Below are 17,953 nucleotides of genomic sequence, written 5' to 3' on the forward strand. Positions count from 1 at the left end.
GTCCCTGCCTTTAAGCTCGCAGCCCCGCTGACACTCTCACCTGCCCCGCAGTCCTCTGCGCTACTTCACAACAGTCAGCAGTCCACAGACCAAGCGCTGCGGGACCCGCGAAGCGGGTCCGGCGAGGCGCTGACGAGATCCCCTGATACGAACACACAAGGTCAAAGGGAGGCGCTCCTATTCCAGGTAGGGCGTGCACACAGCGTCCAGCTTCCACGAGGGTCCCAGGGAAACAGGCAACACGATCTGATTTTAACACAGTTGGCGGGGGGGCGTGGCCAGCGGGGAGAGCAGCCCAGGTGTCTGCAATCGGGAGCGCAGGGACTCCTGGACACTGGAGTCCCTGCCTTTAAGCTCGCAGCCCCGCTGACACTCTCACCTGCCCCGCAGTCCTCTGCGCTACTTCACAACAGTCAGCAGTCCACAGACCAAGCGCTGCGGGACCCGCGAAGCGGGTCCGGCGAGGCGCTGACGAGATCCCCTGATACGAACACACAAGGTCAAAGGGAGGCGCTCCTATTCCAGGTAGGGCGTGCACACAGCGTCCAGCTTCCACGAGGGTCCCCATACTCAAAAACAGCAACACAAAGTATCTCATCATGCTACTGGGCCCTGTCTACAGGGGTGTGGAATTTAATAAAATATCTACTTGTCCATGGGGCAGGTTGCTTCATAAATCTACTTGTCCTGTAACAAAATCCACATGTCCCTTTGGTTGCATGTAGTGCAGCGACAAATTATGGCATTATATAAGAGCTCTGATATAGTCTCTCTTGATTATGCCAGGGCTCCTACCATAGGAGTGTTTGAATACTTGCAGTCCCCTTTTGTTGCCACGTTTCCGCAGATCTACATACTGGGGCTGAAGGTAGTGGTAAGCAATAGTTCCAGGGTTAGAAAGCCCTTTTGAGTCTGTGCAAACCTACTAACGTGCATGTTTTAAGGGGTTTCAGCAACTCCTCTCTAATCTTTTCCCATACTGACACATTTTGGAAATTTACTCCTGACAATGACAGATGTAAACCTTCTTCCAGAGTTGGGAAAGAAGTGGTTGGAGGGAAAGTAAACTTCAAACACTTAGATTTTCACATGAGCAAATCTACACATGCATATTTGCTCATGATAAAATGCAGTCCACAAATATTTTCTAGGAGTACTATTTCTTGACCTACTTGTGTACATTTTTGGGAATTCACGAAAGCCATATAGCTGCACTTAATGCAAGGACACATACCAGGGGTGCCCTTTTGAGACTTTCTTTAATAATTGTGCCCCTAATTTGATCTGGTGTTGACCATGACCTTTTGTGTTTATTAAAAGTCTGTCTCTATCTCTGTATTGGCTGGCTTCACTGTGAGTGACAGCATTCTGCTCTTTCAGATGGAGCATATCGGCACACAAAGTAATTTTGTTCAGTCCGAGTAACTACTGTGGCAGAGTGTGCTTTTTGAGACCAAAAACAATTTTGCTTTTGCCAATGTTTGTTATAATGGTGAGGGCCCAGCAGCTCCCACACCAATAAAGTTTTACAAAAAACATGCCAAAACAAGTCACACGTTGACAAAACTAAAAAGCTGCCCACCAATTTCAGACCTACTGGCTTTGCCAATGCTTGTTTATTTTTGTTTCCCATAATCTTATTGGAACTGTGCAACTGGTTACACTGATTGTCCATTATAATAATTTTTGGGAAATACTAGCATGCATCAAAAACATGTTACTAAATGATGCTGCAAAGAAATGGTACGAGACATTTTACAGTTGTTTAGCTAAATGTTTTTTTCCTGCTTTCATTTTTTTTATGAACATTTTATTTTGAAAGCAAAGTATCATCAATCTTGCTTTCAAACTTCTTCAAATATTTGCATCAAATCAGAGAGCATCCTGGGAGGATTATACATAGCCTAATATTGCTAAACCTTAAAAACGTGTGTGCACGTTTTTATATTGGGAGCACTGTCAGTAGTGCAGTTAGTGCTTACAAGATTTACTTTGAAAGCTCACCCTAATAATAAAGGTTTTCAATTAATGAACCATAAATACAGGTTTGAACAGCATAAACATATTGACAAAAAGATTACCTTAACTGCAGACTGTGCCCTTCCCTAATCCATAATATGGCAATGCAAACTGGCAGCTAAAGGGTTTGCACTGCAGGGGTGGGCCTACTTGTCCCAAGGACAAAATACACATGAAAACTTGTTGCCCTTGACCCCAAACAATATGTCCTGGGCGTCGGGCTTTAGGAATTCCACATCCCTGCTGTCTAAATAAACATCATTGTTAGAAATGGCGTCTCTAGTTGGTAGTGGTTTGCACCCAGTCCAAGTAGGGACCTTCACACTAGTCAGGGTAAGTAAGTTGCACACTTAAGATAACCCCTGCTCACCCCTTTGGTAGCTTGGCATGAGCAGTCAGGCTTATCCCAGAGGCAGTGTATAAAGTATTTGTGTGTGTGGCACACACACAAGTCCCCACCAGTTTAGAAAAAGAGCCAATATTTATCTGAAAATAAGACCAAAGCGACAAAAATCCAACATACACAAGTCAAGATATCACTTTTAAAAAGATTAAACCAAGTTTAGTCCATAACAATCAAGGGATGTACTTGATCGGGACAAAGTCCCTTAGATGCGTCAAAAATCAAGGACAATAATAGGCCCAAGGGAGGTGAAGCGCCGAAAAAGCAGGTGGTGCGTCGGTTCCATACTGCTATAGGGGAGGTGATGCATTGGTTCCTTACTGCTACGCAAGGAAGGTGATGCATCAGTTTCTTACTGTTGCAGGGGAGGTGATGCGTTGGTTGTGGACACAGTGTGTCAGTTCCTTACTGCTGTGCAATGTCGATAAAGAAATCAACACCCAGGGATGATGCATCTAAAACCCAGTCGCACTGCGTTGGGTCCACAGCAATTAAGCAGGAGCTGAGTCAGAGCTAGAGCGGTGCCTTGCGGACTTTGGTGATGCAGTGCTCGAAACTCACGTAGCAGCTATTTTTCTGATGGAAAGCTGAGGCCTGCATTGTAAGGTGCGGACAATGCTCCGGCACTGGCAGCAGCGATGCGTCGAGTTTTCCAGAGATGAGCCGGTTTTGATTGATGCTGGGAGTCGATGGGTGGATTTTCTTCTTGAAATCACCAGAACTCACTTCCAAAGGCCCAGAAACTGGATTTGGCACCACTTGGCAAGAATTCTTTGATGGTCCTGAGACTACTTAACAGGACAGGAGGAAAGCTCAACTCAAGCCCTTGTAGAATCTTGGAATCAAGATGTAGGAAGCAAAGTCCAGTCATTCGCTATCACTACAGAAGCTGCAATAAGTAGGCCAACGCCCCAAAGCAAACAACAAAGTGTCAGTCCCTCCTGACAGCTTATCCAGCTCTTCTTCCTGGCAGAATGTCCTCAACCCAGAAGTGTTTTGAGTATATTGTGTCACAAGTCCAGTATTTATACCCATTTTAGCCTCTGAAGTAGGCAACCTTCAAAGCAAAGTCTCTGTAGTGCTCAAGACCCTGCCCTGGCTCCAGTCACACTAAAGAGGGTGGTGACTTATGTGTGTGAGGACAGGCACAGACCTATTAAGGTGTCAGTGTCAACACCTCCCACCACTCAAGCTCAGAAAGACCCATCAGCCTGGTGATGGGCCATCAGGATATGCAGGGCCCACCTCAACTTCCTTTGTGTTACTGTCTAGAGTGAATGCACAAACGGCCTAACTGTTCTCCTGACCCAGATGTGTATTCAGAGACAGGCAGAGACACAGAATGGTTAAAGTAAAAAAATGACCACTTTTTAAAAGTGGCATTTTCAGACCTGCAATTTAAAAAAACAACTTTACTAAAAGATGTATTTTTGAATTGGGAGTCCAGAGACCCCAAACTCCAATTTTTTATCAGTTTCCAACTGGAAGATAGACTTGTAAGATGTTACACGACAGGGCCAATGCTAACCTGTGTTAGAGATAGGCCTTGCTGTAGTGAAAAACTAAATTAGCAGTATTTCACTACCAAGACATGTAAAACGCAACAGCCCTTACCGTTAGGCTACCTTAGGAGTGCCTTACATGAAATAAAAGGGGAGGTTTGTGCCTAACAAGTGGGTGCACTTGCCAGGTTGAAATTGCAGTTTAAAACTGCACACATAAACACTGCAGTGGCAGGTCTGAGACGTGGTTGCAAGGCTACTTGTGTGGGTGGCACAATCAGTGCAGGAGGCCCACTAGTAGCATTTGATTTACAGGCAATGGGCCCACATGGTGCAATGCCCTAGGGACTTGCTAGTAAATCAAATATGGCAATCTTGGAGAAACAAATTACTATTACATTTTAGGGAGAGAGCAAATGTGCTTTAGCACTGGCTGGCAGATGTAAAGTTCCTAGCGTTCTATAGACAACAAAACGAAGGTTAGAAAAATAGGAGGAAGAATGCAAAAAGTTTGGGTATAACCTTGCAAAAAGGGCCAGGTCTAACAATCATGAAACACAAACTCCTGGGCCAGAATGGTTTCACAGCCAAGCCATGGGATCCAAGACAATATCAAGATCTATACCTAATTCAAAAACTGTAAACCAGAAATGTGTTTTTCTTTTTTATCTGAAATGCGATAATGATCTAAACCACACTAAATCTAAAAGCCAAATAGACCGAAGCAAGTATTCCTTCCTTAATTCATTTCACGAAGCAAAGACGCACAAACAATCTTAATTTAATACTGAATGGACAGGTTGTATATAGTTTTATTACATGCATTACAGCAAACATTGCATACTGTCTAAAATTCAGTGTCATGTAAGAGGACCTATCTTAGGGCAACAGTATGTACAGAATGTGAAGTTGGATTTGATTCATTTAGACTTAGAGTATCTTCCAATGACTTTAACATTGGTGTGTGTGCGTGCATGTGAAAGCCTGGAGGAATAATAAAATAATATTTAAAATCTGATTTAAACTGTATTGAAAATGTTAAGTTGAATGTCGAGCTTGGATTGGTCACACTGCTCTCACAAATGTTTTCCAGGCACCAGGCTGTGCTGAATGAACATAAAACAGATCAATACCCATGAAAATAATAGATAAATTAGCTGTTTACTCTAGGATTTTAAGGATACATTGCCTGGGCTTATTTTTTCTTTCAAATCTGTTTTATTGTTTTCAAATGACTGTAAACACGTTTATGATACATATAATATTGTTATCAATTGTACTGTTTGTTGATATCTTGATGGATCTTGTTGGTACACTTCTATTAGGCCACAGCGTCCTGAGTGGTCTTATCACAGTGTAATAGATATAGGCTTGCAGCAGTGTCAATTGAGTTCAGGCAGGTTCCCCGTGTTTCAAAGAATAATGCATATAGAGCAGGTCATCAATAGTAAATAGACAACAAAGAAAAGGGCATTTCATGCAATCCTATAGGGACGTATTTTGATCTTAATCATGTAATTTTGGCTTACTCTATGTTACCGTTAAATTTTTACCAATCTCAACATCCCCCCAGTGATATCGCTATGAGGGAGCTATTGCTTCTAGGTAGATAGTGTAAGGTATAAAAACTATTGCTCAGCGTATGATATGTAGTGGGGCTACACCGCCCAAGCTAGGAAATGGGCTGCAATCTAGAGACAGGATTCAGTTTATGTCACATTGAACAGAAAAATAAATAATAAAAACAAGGAGGAGCAGGGGGGGGGGGAGAAAAAAATGGGGGGACGAGAGGTGGTTGGGGCCCATGATGGCTCAGCATCTAGCCATATTAGGTGGGGGGCTTGAATGTGTGAGAGGGGGCGCTGAGGGGTTATGGTGGTGTCACAGGGAGGGGAGGGGGTAAGGTAGAAGGTCCCTAATCTATGTTGAAGTGGGTCAGCTCGTTAGGGGGACTCGGCCCCACGTGGTAGAAGAATATCATTAAAGAGCTGCAGAGAGCGAAGGCAGGGTGGGGTGAAGCGGCAATGTTCTAGTTTGGAGAGGTGATCTAGTAGTGGTTGCCATGTATGCGTAAATTTGGTTTCAGAGTGTGTAATACGACAGGTTAGAAGATCCATTGACATCGTGTGGCACAATTGAGTGAACCATAGGTGAGGTTGTTGGCTTTTTCCACTGCAAGGCGATAGTTTGTCTTGCTGCCCATAGCATGTGTAGAATCAGGCGCCAGTCAGTATGTGTCATAGCTTTGAGGGATTGGGGCCGGACCCTAAGATAGTTACTAGTGGCGTACTAGGTATCGGGAACCCCACTGTGTCTTTAATGCGACTCAGCGCCTCCTTCCAGAAAAGGGTAACAAGTGGGCAGGACCACCACATATGGATGAAGGAACCCATAACAGAGTTGCATCGCCAACACAGGAGTGAGGCGGTGGGGAACATTTTCTGCAACCAGACTAGGGTGTAATACAAGCGGGTCATAACTTTGTAGCTTGTTTCAAGCTGGGAGACACTTCTATATATTCTAGGGATGTCTCGCAAAAACAGTTCCCACTGTTCCGGAGGGATGCCGTTCAGGATGTCAGAGTGCCACTGCGCTTGATATGGGTGGAGGGGGATAGGGTTGGAATGCTGTAGAACCTGGTATGTACGTGAGATAAGCCCCCGCAAGCTATCGAAGGATAGCACAAGCACCACAAAGGAAAGTAACTGGCGCATGGCCCCTTGTGTATTAGTAAGTGTGAGCAGCCAGTGTCTAAGTTGAAAATATTGTAATTATGACCTGGCAGGGAGATGGCAGTCTTGTATGCATTGATCAAAGGTCTTAAAGGGTTCCCCTTACAAAAGATCAGTGATAGTGCAACAGTCCCCTTCCCCCAGGCCGGGATGGAGTGGGGTTGAAAAGCTGTAGGAAAATCAGGGTTACGGGATACCGGAGTATTAGGGTAGGGGAAAAAGTGAGACCCCTAGTGACAGCGAGCTTGTCCCATATAGCCAAAACAGTTTTTGGAGGGGAAGAATTGTAAGCACTACGAGGTCTTAGCCTTTTCGGATGCCAGGCCAGGTTCCAGAGAGGTCTGCATGCCACCACACTGTCCATATGGAACCAAAGTTTTTTTCTTTCGTGGACCACCCTTTTAGAAATGTAGGGGAGGTGAGTGGCCCAGTGATAAAGGAGCAAATTGGGGCATGCAAGTCCCTCCCGATCTCGGGGTACCATAAGTATTTTATTGGAGAATCGTGGACGACCTTTTTCTCAAATAAAAGAGTTTATGACCCTCTGAAGGCCCTTGATGGATATTTGGGGAATGGGCGTGGGAAGGGCTTGGAAAAGATAGAGCACTTTCGCAGTATCGACATTTTCACCGCACTAAGTTGTCCAAGCCACGACATGGGGAGTAGCTTCCAACGGCTTAGATCTTCTAAGACAGAGCATTGGTATTCCAGCCAATTAGCTTGGGACCATGTAGCCAACGTGGGTGTCACGTTAAGACCCAAGTACTGGATCGAGCGGGACGCCCATTGGAATGGGGAGAGTGACTGCAGTTCCAAGACCTCCTGTGGCGAAAGTGTTAAGTTCAATGCCTGCGATTTGGCAGTATTAATCTTAAGACCTGAGATTTGTTTGAATGTACGAAAATGTGAAATCAAGGTAGGGAAAGAATCTCTGGGATTGGTCAAGGTCAGCAGAAGGTCATCCGCGAACAGCACGACTTTGTGCTCATCAACGACAAAAGGCGATATCCTTAATATCAGATACCTGGTGAATTGCTATTGCCAGGGGTTCCACTGCTAGACCGAAAAGTTGAGGGGAGAGTGGGCATCACTGTCAGGTGCCCCTGCGGATTTGCACTGAGACAGAAAGAAGACCGTTGACCTTGATTTGAGTGATGGGAGCAACATAGAATGCCATTATCCAGGATATCATGTTAGGCCCGCTCCCAATCTTCAGTAGTACCGCTCCGAGAAAGGACCAGTCCACCCGGTCAAAGGCTTTCGCGGCGTACAGGGAGAGGAGGCACGCTGGGATATCCCATCACTGGACCTTTTCCACCAAGTGGGCCAGGCACCAAATATTGTCCTCTACCTGTCGCTGGTGAATGAATCCAACCTGGTCGGGATCAACCAGGCAGGGTAGATAAGGTTCCAGTTGGTTTGCCAAGACCTTAGTGTAAATCTTGGCATCCGTGAGGAGGAGAGGAATGGGCTGGTATGATGTACAAAGCGGCTAGTCCTTCCCCGGCTTGGGTATTAAAACTATCTTGCCCATAATCATCGTGGGCGCCAGGCTAGTCTTATCGGTGAAGGAGTTAAAAAAGTGTAAAAGGTGGTCCTGTATTTGGGGCAAGAATAGGCAGTAGAAGGACTCCGAGAGCCCATCTGGGCCCGGGGTTTTGCCCATTGGAAGGTCTTTCAGCGCCTGGCGCACCTCGTCTAGTATAAATGGGGATTCCAAGCTATATGTATGGGCCGGATCTAGGGGCGGCCATGGGCATAACGCAATGAAGGGGCCCACCTCACCTGGGGAAGTGTCCCCTTGGCCATAGAGGGCAGAGTAGAATATATGAAATGCCCGCTGTGTGTCAGTTTCAGAGGAGGCCCACGTACCATCCTCACTTTTGACCTTGCAGATATGGGTTTGAGAGATTCAGGTACAGATCCAACGGGCCAAGAGGGAGCAAACCTGGTCTATTCCTACCTAATATTTTAATTTCAGTGTGAGGAGTGAATGCTCTGCTCGCTCGTAGTTGGCCACGTAGTAAAGTGAACTGCTTCTTGTGCCATCTCAAGGGAGCAGCGTGATCCAAGCACTCCAGGGTCTTAATATCTCTGGTCAGTCCAGTTTTCACTAGCCGGGCTTCTTGAGTATGGGCAATCATGATGGATGTGATAGTGCCACAGATGGTCGCCTTAAAGGTGTCCCACAAGATGTGGTTCTTAGGTGTTCGCCTTGAAATAGGCTTGGATCTCTTGCCGGAGGTCCGCGATATTGACCGGATAGTGTAGGATATGCGGGGAAGCAGCCAAGGCGGTACAGAGCGGCACGCCCTCCCAACCCCGTCAGGGTCATGTTGAGGTGCGCATAGTCCAAGATGGATATGTCAGAGATACTTGCAGACTCAAGGGACTGGAGGAGGGTGTGTGATAAGAAAAAAAAGTCTATACGTGAGTATGAACGGTGGACGTGGGAGAAGAAGGTTTAGTCTTGTGCATCTGGGGATTTGTACCGCCATCCATCTACCAAGCCCAAAGCCGTGATGTACCTCTTCAAGGCCGCTGACACGGCCCCCGTTCCCTAAAAGGAAGTCACACTTTGATCTATCTCTGGGTCCAATACCAAATTGAAATCCCCCTCCCCCCAATGATCAACTGCTAGTTATCCTGCGGGGCTAGATCCTTAACCCCTTCGGCGCTCATGACGAGCTCGTCATGAGCGTAACCTGCGCTACGCTGATGACGAGCTGAGCTCGTCATGTAACGCGAGTTTTTTAAAATCGCAGCGCGCAGCGGGAAAACCGCTAGCGCGCATGCGGTTAAGGAGGTTCCTAAGGTATAGGTCCTCTGATTGGTTAGGGGTGTAAATATTAGTCAAGGTGATGGGTCTGTTATTAATCTGGCAGCTGATTTTAAGATAGAGTCCCATCACGTCCTGCGCCTCCCGTGCCCCTTGTAAGTTAAGACCCGCCTTGAAGAGGATACCCACCCCTGCTGTTCTTGTTGTTGAGGACGCCCAGTATTGAGTGGGGTTTTTGGGGTGCGTTGTGTCTGAGTGTAGGAGATGCGTTTCTTGTAGAAAGAGAATATCTGGGTCTTGCAGTAGGAGGTAACGCCAAACCTGTCTGTGCTTGTTGGGGACGTTAAGACCTTTCACATTTAGTGAGAGAAATGTAGTCTGTAACGTGATTATTTGTGTGGGGCAAGACAATGTGCAGTGTACCCATCTCTATTCGATAATAAAAGGCCCCACAGTCTGCAAGTGTAAGGGTGGAGCGAGGGACGCAGTGCGCTTGACCTTGATCGCTCAGCAATCCATAGTAAAACAAGAGAGGTAGCAGGGAGAAGGTTATAACGACCAGCAAACCCCAGGGTCAAAATAGAGGGATAGGAAAAGGGAAAAACAACCATAACAAATACCAAAAGGCCAGCGGACCATAGATAGCTTTTCAAGTCCTGGAATGGTTTATTGGTAATGCCTAAGTCCATTCTGGGGTAGTCACTCCCCTTCAGGACACGTTGAATGGAAGGGGGGGGGGGGGGCGAGAGAATTTTCTTTGCAGGTTCTGGCCTCCGAAACCCCCAGCCAGCCATCAACACAGGCAAAGAAATAATCTCTCTTGGACCTGAGAGAGTGTTAATTCAGTTCCGGGTATGAATCGCTGCGAGAATGGGAGACACCTGCTCCGTCCAACATGGTATCGTGCCTTGCACGTCTCACGTCTGCATGTGGTAGCAAGGGGGCCTCCAGAGCAGGCCCCCGGAGTCAGCCAATACATGCCAACTAATTGGCTCCATAATCAAGGTGTGTGTCCGCGGGATGCCACGTAGACCGAAGGAGAGTGTGTGTAGGATTGAGCATCATCCATGGAGCATAGGTGCTGTATGATGTCCTGTTTAACTTGAAGAGTCAACTTTCTTTTGGTCTTGGACCTGTGTCTTGGGCGCAGGATAGTTGTCTACTCCGGGCACATGGGGTCTCTGGGCTGTGTATTGCGCAGGTCTGGGCTGATGGGGCGAGATTCTGTTGTGATGTGGAGCAGGTGTTTGCTTCCTGCAATGAGCAAATTGATCTACGTTTGCCTTCCCATGCAAAGATCAGGGCAAAGGGATGGCCTCATTGATACTTGATGTCAAGCTCTCGCAGTTTGTCAGTGACTGGTTTAAAGTCCCTACAATGAAGTGTCACCGTGGAAAGATCCTGGAAGATCTGGATGCGGTGGCCATTGTAGGTAAGCTCCGCCTTGTCCCTGGCTGTACATGGGATTGCTTCTTTTGCTGTAAAGAAGTGCACCAGAGTGAGAATGTCCGGCACAAAGTCCGGACCGCCCCGTGGGGCCGCCAGCCGGTGGGCTCTATCTAGAGCACGCGGAGAGGCATTATCGTTGCCTCTAACAGCCTGGAGTAGGTCTGCCATGTACGTCATGATGTCTGACCCTTCCTCGCCCCTGGGGATTCCCCCTAATGTGGAGGTTGTTCCTCCTGCTCCTGTTTTCTAAGTCTTCCTTTTTCACTTGGAGGTCTATATGTTGCTTATCCAGCATTTTCATCCTGCGCCATAGGTCCTCTTGATCCTCCGTTCTCAAATCCATAATGCGTTCAAAGTCGTCAACCCTAACACCGATTTCCCCTGCATCTCGCCTAAGATCATGAATGCAAACTTTAAAGTCTGACTTGAAGAAGCCAATCACTGCTTTTATTTCCTGTAGGAGGTTTGGCATAAAGGCCTGCGTGAGAGGATTTGAAGCTGGTTTTCTTAAAGTAGGGGTCAGTGGGGGGTCTGGCAGGGTAGAGGTAGAGGAGCTCGATTTCACCCACATGGCTGGGACTGTGACATTCCTGGAGGAAGCGGCAGACATCTCCTTTCCAGCTTTGGTGCATGGCATGTTCTCCCAGGACCTCCGTTACACGGGGACCCCGGCGGAGGCTGACTCCAGCTGGGCCCGACACCGCCTTTCCACAGTAAAGATTGTATGGGGCTGGAGGTCCAGGGTCACCGAGGGTCAGCGAGAGAGGGTTTTTGCACTGCACACCCAAGGCTGTCTGCCATTAGGGTCAAAGTCTCTTGGTCTTGGGACAAAAAGCAGCAGTCCAGAGGTAAGACCCAATGTCGCCTCTGAGGCCAGAGCGGTGGAGGAGACGGATGAAGGGACCCACAGAGGAGTCTGGGTCAGGATATGGGCTTGTACGCCCGGAGTTCCTCAGGAAGAAAGCCAGGCCGCCAAGTCACCTGACCCAACAGAAGGAGGAACCAAAAATGGGCTGCAGTCTAGACCCTCCAGCACGTGAGCTCCAAATTTCGACTCTCCCTCCTGTGGCCCAGAGGTCATGAAACAATCCTACACCAGAGGTCAAGAAGGTAGGGGGGCAGGAGCCCGCTGCCCGACAGTGGGGGCGATACCCCCCACCCCACCCCAAGTGCCCACCCTCCACCAGTTGCGGCGCAAGGGGCCCCCACAACCTCTGAGTTTACATTCACCTCGTCCCAACGCAGCGGGGCCCAGCAGGGAGTCGAGGCAGGCGGCCACCAGCTGCACAGCAGGAGCAACAGTGGGGAAAGGGCCTGGGCAGTCTCCACGGGCAGTGTAAAGCCCGATCACCAGCGCTAGTAGCCAGGTCCAGGCTGCAAGGCCTGTCAAGCTCAGTCACTCAAGCGGGGGAGGGAGGAACGCCTGCTGCCCAATAATACAGCCGATCATTCCCACAGCTCTACAGCCAGGTGTAAAAATATATATATATAGGCCAGGGAATTGTCTCACCTCTGCAGTCGTCCCACCTGGCCTGAATGGCAGTCCCAAATGCAGGTTCGGCGGACCGTCAACAGGTCTCACCCGGGCAGTGCCACTCCCCGATGCACGTATGGCGGGGGAACGGGTAGGCCTACCAATGTTCTCCGGGCGTGGCCCCGGCCCAACACCACCAAGGAAAGCCACTGTTCAACTCGCTCTCCCGGCTCTATGTAGGCAGACAGTAGTGGTTCCGCTGCGATGTTCTCCGGGCACGACCTGGCCCTCGATAGGCACAATTAGGAGATGAGGCCTCTACAAGGCCAGGCCGCAGAGAGCTCAATCAAGAAGGCGGCGCCTCAGCCCAGCCGGGTGGGCCTCTTTCAAACATTCAGGAAAGCAGCAGCAGGGGCGTGGGGGCCCGCCCCTGTCCAAGCTACGGAAGGCAGGACGGCCCCCAGAGGAGGCCCGAGATATCACGGAGGCCAGCTCCCGGCCCTCAGAGTCCGTCACCTCCACTCCCGACTGACTCCAAGATGGTGGGTCCGGCCGTCGCTGGCTCCCAAAGTGCATTGCTGAGACGAGGCAATCGGCCCCAGGGGGGCCCCGGTACCCGCAGGAGGCAGCTGATGGCATGCGCAGTCAACAGACGGTCTGCCACCAGGTCCCGGGTCTCTGTACCGTTAGATGCCTTTAGGCCGGCTGCGGGAGAGCGGCGGTGCCGCGTGGCATGTCCTACTCCATCGGCAGCCCGGCAAGGCCCCCGGGTCTATTTTTGTGTAGTTTTGGCTCACGTTTCCCTTTTTCTTCACCTAGAGTAGCGTTTTCGCACTACATTTACATTGATCTTTACTAAAAACAATGATAACAAATTTACTGTAACGTGCAAATAATAATTTGGCCCTTCTTTTGGGACTGATCTCCTTTTGAGTCAAAGCCTGGACAAGATAACCTTGATTATATATATTTCTCTGACGCATCAAGTCCAGCAATTTCACTCACTCCAGAAAGCATGCTTAACTGTCTGGAAATGGCACCACTCGCTCACGTCGCCCGACTGCACAACCTCACCGTCATCTCCTACACCGATGACACCCAGCTGATCCTCTCCTTCACCAAGGACTCCCTCACCGCCAACAGCAACCTCCATGAAGGAATGAAAGCCATCGCCGAGTAGATGAAGAACAGCCGTCTGAAGCTGAACTCGGACAAGATGGGAGTCCTCATCCTCGGCTCCACCCCCTCGTCTTGAGACGATTCCTGATGGCCGACCGCACTAGGAACAGCATCGACACTCACCGACGACGCCCGCAACCTAGCTTTCATCCTCGACTCAACAGTCTCCATGACCAGGCAAGTCAACGCCATCTCATCCCCCTGCTTCAACACTCTCCGCATGCTCCGTAAGATCTACAGGTGGATCCCCACCGAAACAAGGAGAACAGTCACCCAGGCCCTTGTCAGCAGCAGGTTAGACTACGGAAACGCCCTCTACGAAGGAGCCTTGGCCAAACTCCTGAAACGACTACAACACATACAGAACACCTCTGCGAGCTTGATCCTCAACATCCCCGCCGCAGCCACATCACATCCCACCTGAGAGACCTGCACTGGCTCCCCGTAAACAAGAGGATCACCTTCAAGCTCCTCACCCACGCACACAAAGCACTCCACAACACCTGACCGGCGTACCTCAACAGACGACTCACCTTCTAAACCCCGAACTGCCAGCTCCGCTCCGCCGACCTCGCCACCGTCCCCCGCATCCAAAGAGCGACCACCGGTGGCAGATCATTCTCCCACCTCGCCGTCAAAATCTGGATCACCCTCCCCATCCTCCTATGGCAGACCCAGGACCTACTTACCTTCAGGAGGCTACTCAAGATCTGGCTATTCGAGCAGTAGCAGCACCCCTCCCCCTAGCGCCTCGAGACACTCACGGGTGAGTAGTGCGCTTTACAAATGTTTTGATTGATTGATTGATACAAAAATTAAGAAATTAGGGCTAGACCTCTACATTTGAGTTTACATTTGGTGTAAGGTGATTGAGCCTGGGTTAATGATGGTTTAACCAGGGCGAATGATGAATAAGCATGGACAAATGAGCTGAAAGGCTGGGCAAATTATGGTTCAGCACAGTCAAATGATGGTTAAATCTGAGTAAATGCATGTTGAGCTTATGCATTTGAAGATTGCATCTGGGCTTGTAAAGGCTGCACCTGTAACATATTATGGCTGCTTACCATGGCTGTGCCCATGGCATTTCATAGTTGCACTACTGGCATATCATAGCTAAAATTCCGTTAATAATGTTTGCTTTGACTTGCTTTAGTAATATTTTGCTATTTTGATAACCTTACACTTTAGCTGAGAGAGCACTTCCTATGATGTGATTATGGTAATACAACATCACTTCCTGTGATGTCAACAGTCACATGATGTCACATCCTGCGATTTCATCATGGTCAAAGGGTCTGTGATGTCACTTCCATTAACCCTAGTGTTTTGGTGAATTAACACCCACAATATTAATGTCTGAGTGACTAGGGAACTTTTTCATGCATGCTTCCACCGCCGCTGCCCCCTTTGTGGAAATCAGTCTCTTCCCAAACCCAGGATTGAATGAGCATCTAGAGACCTTGGTGGTGGCCCAATCCCAGCAGGAACTTCTACTCCTGACATCTCTAACCCAGTCGAGACAGAAAACAAAGCAGGAAAACACTAGGAACAGAATCCCTGTTATGGAGCCCAGCATAGGATGGTAGGACTTGCATTTTCAGCACTTCTGATGTTTCCTGACTCAGAGGTTGAGTTCACCTCAGAAATCATGATTGGGACCTGGAAGATAATAGGTTCATCCAGGGCATCATATAATTTTTATTGGTGAGCATCTGCACTTATTTTTTATTAAAAGGACCAATGCACAATTCGCTAAAGAGATCTCACATGACAGCGTCCTTTGCACTTACTGCGTGCATGTTTCTCTGTTCTCTATGGGCTCTTGATTCTATCATGATGTCCTTTATGCGTTTACAATTATCCCCAAAATTGCCATATCACGAGTTTACATTAATCTACAGTAACGCGTATCTCCACAGTCCACCTCCATCCTACGCCAAGCATCCCCTCTCACCTAGGATCTTGATTATATCATGATGTCCTTCATGCGTTTACAATTATCCCCAAAATTGCCATATCTCGAGTTTACAATAATATACAGTAACGCGTCTCTCCGCAGTCCACCTGCATCCTACGCCAGGCATCCCCTCTCACCTAGGATCTTGATGATTCCAAGGGTCAGCGTTTCCAGATGGGGCTTCAATCCGGAGATCTTCTCCTCCATCCTGACTACTGCTCCACCCCTTAGCAGCAGAGACCTGCGGGGTAACCAGGATACACACAGTAGGCGCAGAGCATGCCGGGGAAGCAACGTGCAGGGCAGGCCGCTGTACATTACAAATTAAGGTGGTCCTTCTTTGCTTCCTACCACAATGTGATGGTATCTGTAGTTCAGTTCTGCCCATTAACTGGATCCGAGAAGCTGTTGTAGACAACATATCCCAGGATGCACTGGTACGTGCCTGTGAAAAAAGTTGCACTAACTGTCACTTTTCTCAAGTGCCAGCATATTAATAAACATAGAAAAGGGACACAAGATTAGGAGCGAAAAGGTTAACGAGCTGTTGTGTTCGAAATAAAGGGATATTTGGTTCAAAGATTACTTATCGTTCAATTCAAAGACGGTTTTGGTTTACCCATATGAATAAATATCAATATCTTTGAAATCTTACTGAAATAAAGCGATTTTCACTATAAATTAGTATTTTATCAATCGCATTTTAAAAACAAGCCATTTTATGAACATGGAAGTTAAAGTTGCATGTTAAAATACCTATGTTTGAAGAGAAGCACGATTTACTTAATATTTTATTGTGTATCGCGTTTTCAACTGCAACGATTGCAGTTTCAACATGTCCGCCTACAGCGCATCCTCTATTGGATGGCCTACCACCTTGTTGTCTTTCTATACCGTCAGTGACTGTCTTCGCCCAATAGGACTCGAGCCGGCAGCGCCGAGCAGCCAATGGCTGCACCGCGGCTATGGGAGTGGCTGGGTGTCAGCTGTGGGAGGCGGCGGCTGTTTGAAGATGGCGGATGCCGCTGCAGTGAGCGCAGCCCTGTACTGGAGCAGAGACTGTATCCTTTATCAGCGAGTCTAGTGGCAGCAGACAGTGCCTGGACGTGAACCCGTGCTCGGCAGTGGGTGGAGGGTGGTATACTATCCACATGGGTGACATGCTCTGTCAGCAGGAAGTAATAGCTGGTGGCACCTTCAACAGGAGGGTTTCTGAAGGACTGTCTGGACGGCCCCGTGGGAAATCACCGAGGGAGGTCAGCTTCCTCTCTTGAGTGTGCACAGTGTCAACTCCGGGCAACGAGTGCTCCCATTCCGTCAAAATAAATTAATTTAGACTGCTGTTTCACCAGTAGCCCGTCCAGTCCAACTTTTTTATCTTTGCATTCTGGAGTGTGTTGTCTGTTAACATTTCTGATTCAGCAGAGCAACGGACCCAGAGTGCAAACAAATCCTGCACTCGATCAGCTACTAGTGCATGAAACCAAGAAACGTGACAGTTCTGTAAACTGTAGCTGACAGCCCATCAGCAGGTGGCTTCTTGCAGTCCGCCAGAGAGACTGGTAACTCAAGCGGTGGGCGATAATGGTGGGATGGGCCACTTTTTGAAGGCAGCTGAGAGGTCCAGAAGTATCAGGAGACATGAGTCATTTTTCTGTGAGCAGGAGTGCATCGTCTAAGCTGGGTAAGGTAGCAGTGTCTGTGCTACAGTATAAGTTGATACAACGGTTCTTGTGGAGACAATAACAAGTTATATAGATAATCAAAATGCACAATGGCAATACCAATGGGTCAAGTGGATTTCAGACATAAAGGAAGCAGAGTACAGTGTGATTGCGTATCTAACATACGCCGAGGAGGAGACAAGTAGCGGCTGCACGCATCGTAAACTAATTCAGTCAGAAGAAACCGACAGACGGGACACACCCTGTTCCCGCATCGTCTCTGCTCCACCTATCTTGCACCCATGAAGACACATTACGGATAATACCTCCCAAACAGCTCTAAATCACAGGCCCGGGCACCTGCCCTGCCTCATCCATTATTGCCAGCCTCCACCTCTTCCCTACCACTGAGTAGCCGGCTGGGTCCATTGTGAGTATCCTTATTCCTTTTACCCTTGACCGGTGTCTTTCACTTCGCACACGTGGCTGCGCATGCCAACTGTTATTTTTTCAGATGTCCCTATATTATTAGGTCCTGAAGAGACCCAGTGTCTTTGGAAGGGTCAAAACGCCGTTGACTAAAAAGAAAACAAATCATTACACAGCACTGATTATTACTCAGTGTCTGAGAAGACTTTAAAAAATATAAATGGTAGTTTTTTCAATATAATGGAAACCATGCTATAATTGTCACAAACGTCACAACTCCATTTCCCTTTTGGTTCCAATTTTTCACTGGGGACACTAGGCACCAATCTTTGTATATATTTGAAATCTGTTTGAATATTTCTT

General features: G+C 48.1%; 2 protein-coding genes across 3 annotated transcripts in view; one reads left to right on the plus strand and one right to left on the minus strand.

The window, feature by feature from the left end:
• Positions 1 to 15,834, minus strand: part of TPGS2 (tubulin polyglutamylase complex subunit 2) — a 154,426-nt gene extending 138,592 nt beyond the window's left edge. For both annotated transcript variants that reach the window (XM_078674728.1, XM_078674727.1), the window contains exon 1: positions 15,635 to 15,834. In XM_078674728.1, coding sequence (XP_078530854.1) covers positions 15,635 to 15,815 — 181 coding nt within the window. In that variant the 5' untranslated portion in view covers positions 15,816 to 15,834. The remainder of the gene's footprint in view (positions 1 to 15,634) is intronic.
• A 596-nt stretch (positions 15,835 to 16,430) lies between these two features.
• KIAA1328 (KIAA1328 ortholog) overlaps positions 16,431 to 17,953 on the plus strand; it is a 968,289-nt gene continuing 966,766 nt past the window's right edge. Inside the window, exon 1 of the mRNA XM_078674730.1 lies at positions 16,431 to 16,558. Within this exon, the coding sequence (XP_078530856.1) occupies positions 16,510 to 16,558 (49 nt within the window). The 5' untranslated portion in view covers positions 16,431 to 16,509. The remainder of the gene's footprint in view (positions 16,559 to 17,953) is intronic.

This window comes from Lissotriton helveticus, chromosome 2_1 (assembly GCF_964261635.1).
Source record: "Lissotriton helveticus chromosome 2_1, aLisHel1.1, whole genome shotgun sequence".
Classification (NCBI taxonomy): domain Eukaryota; kingdom Metazoa; phylum Chordata; class Amphibia; order Caudata; family Salamandridae; genus Lissotriton; species Lissotriton helveticus.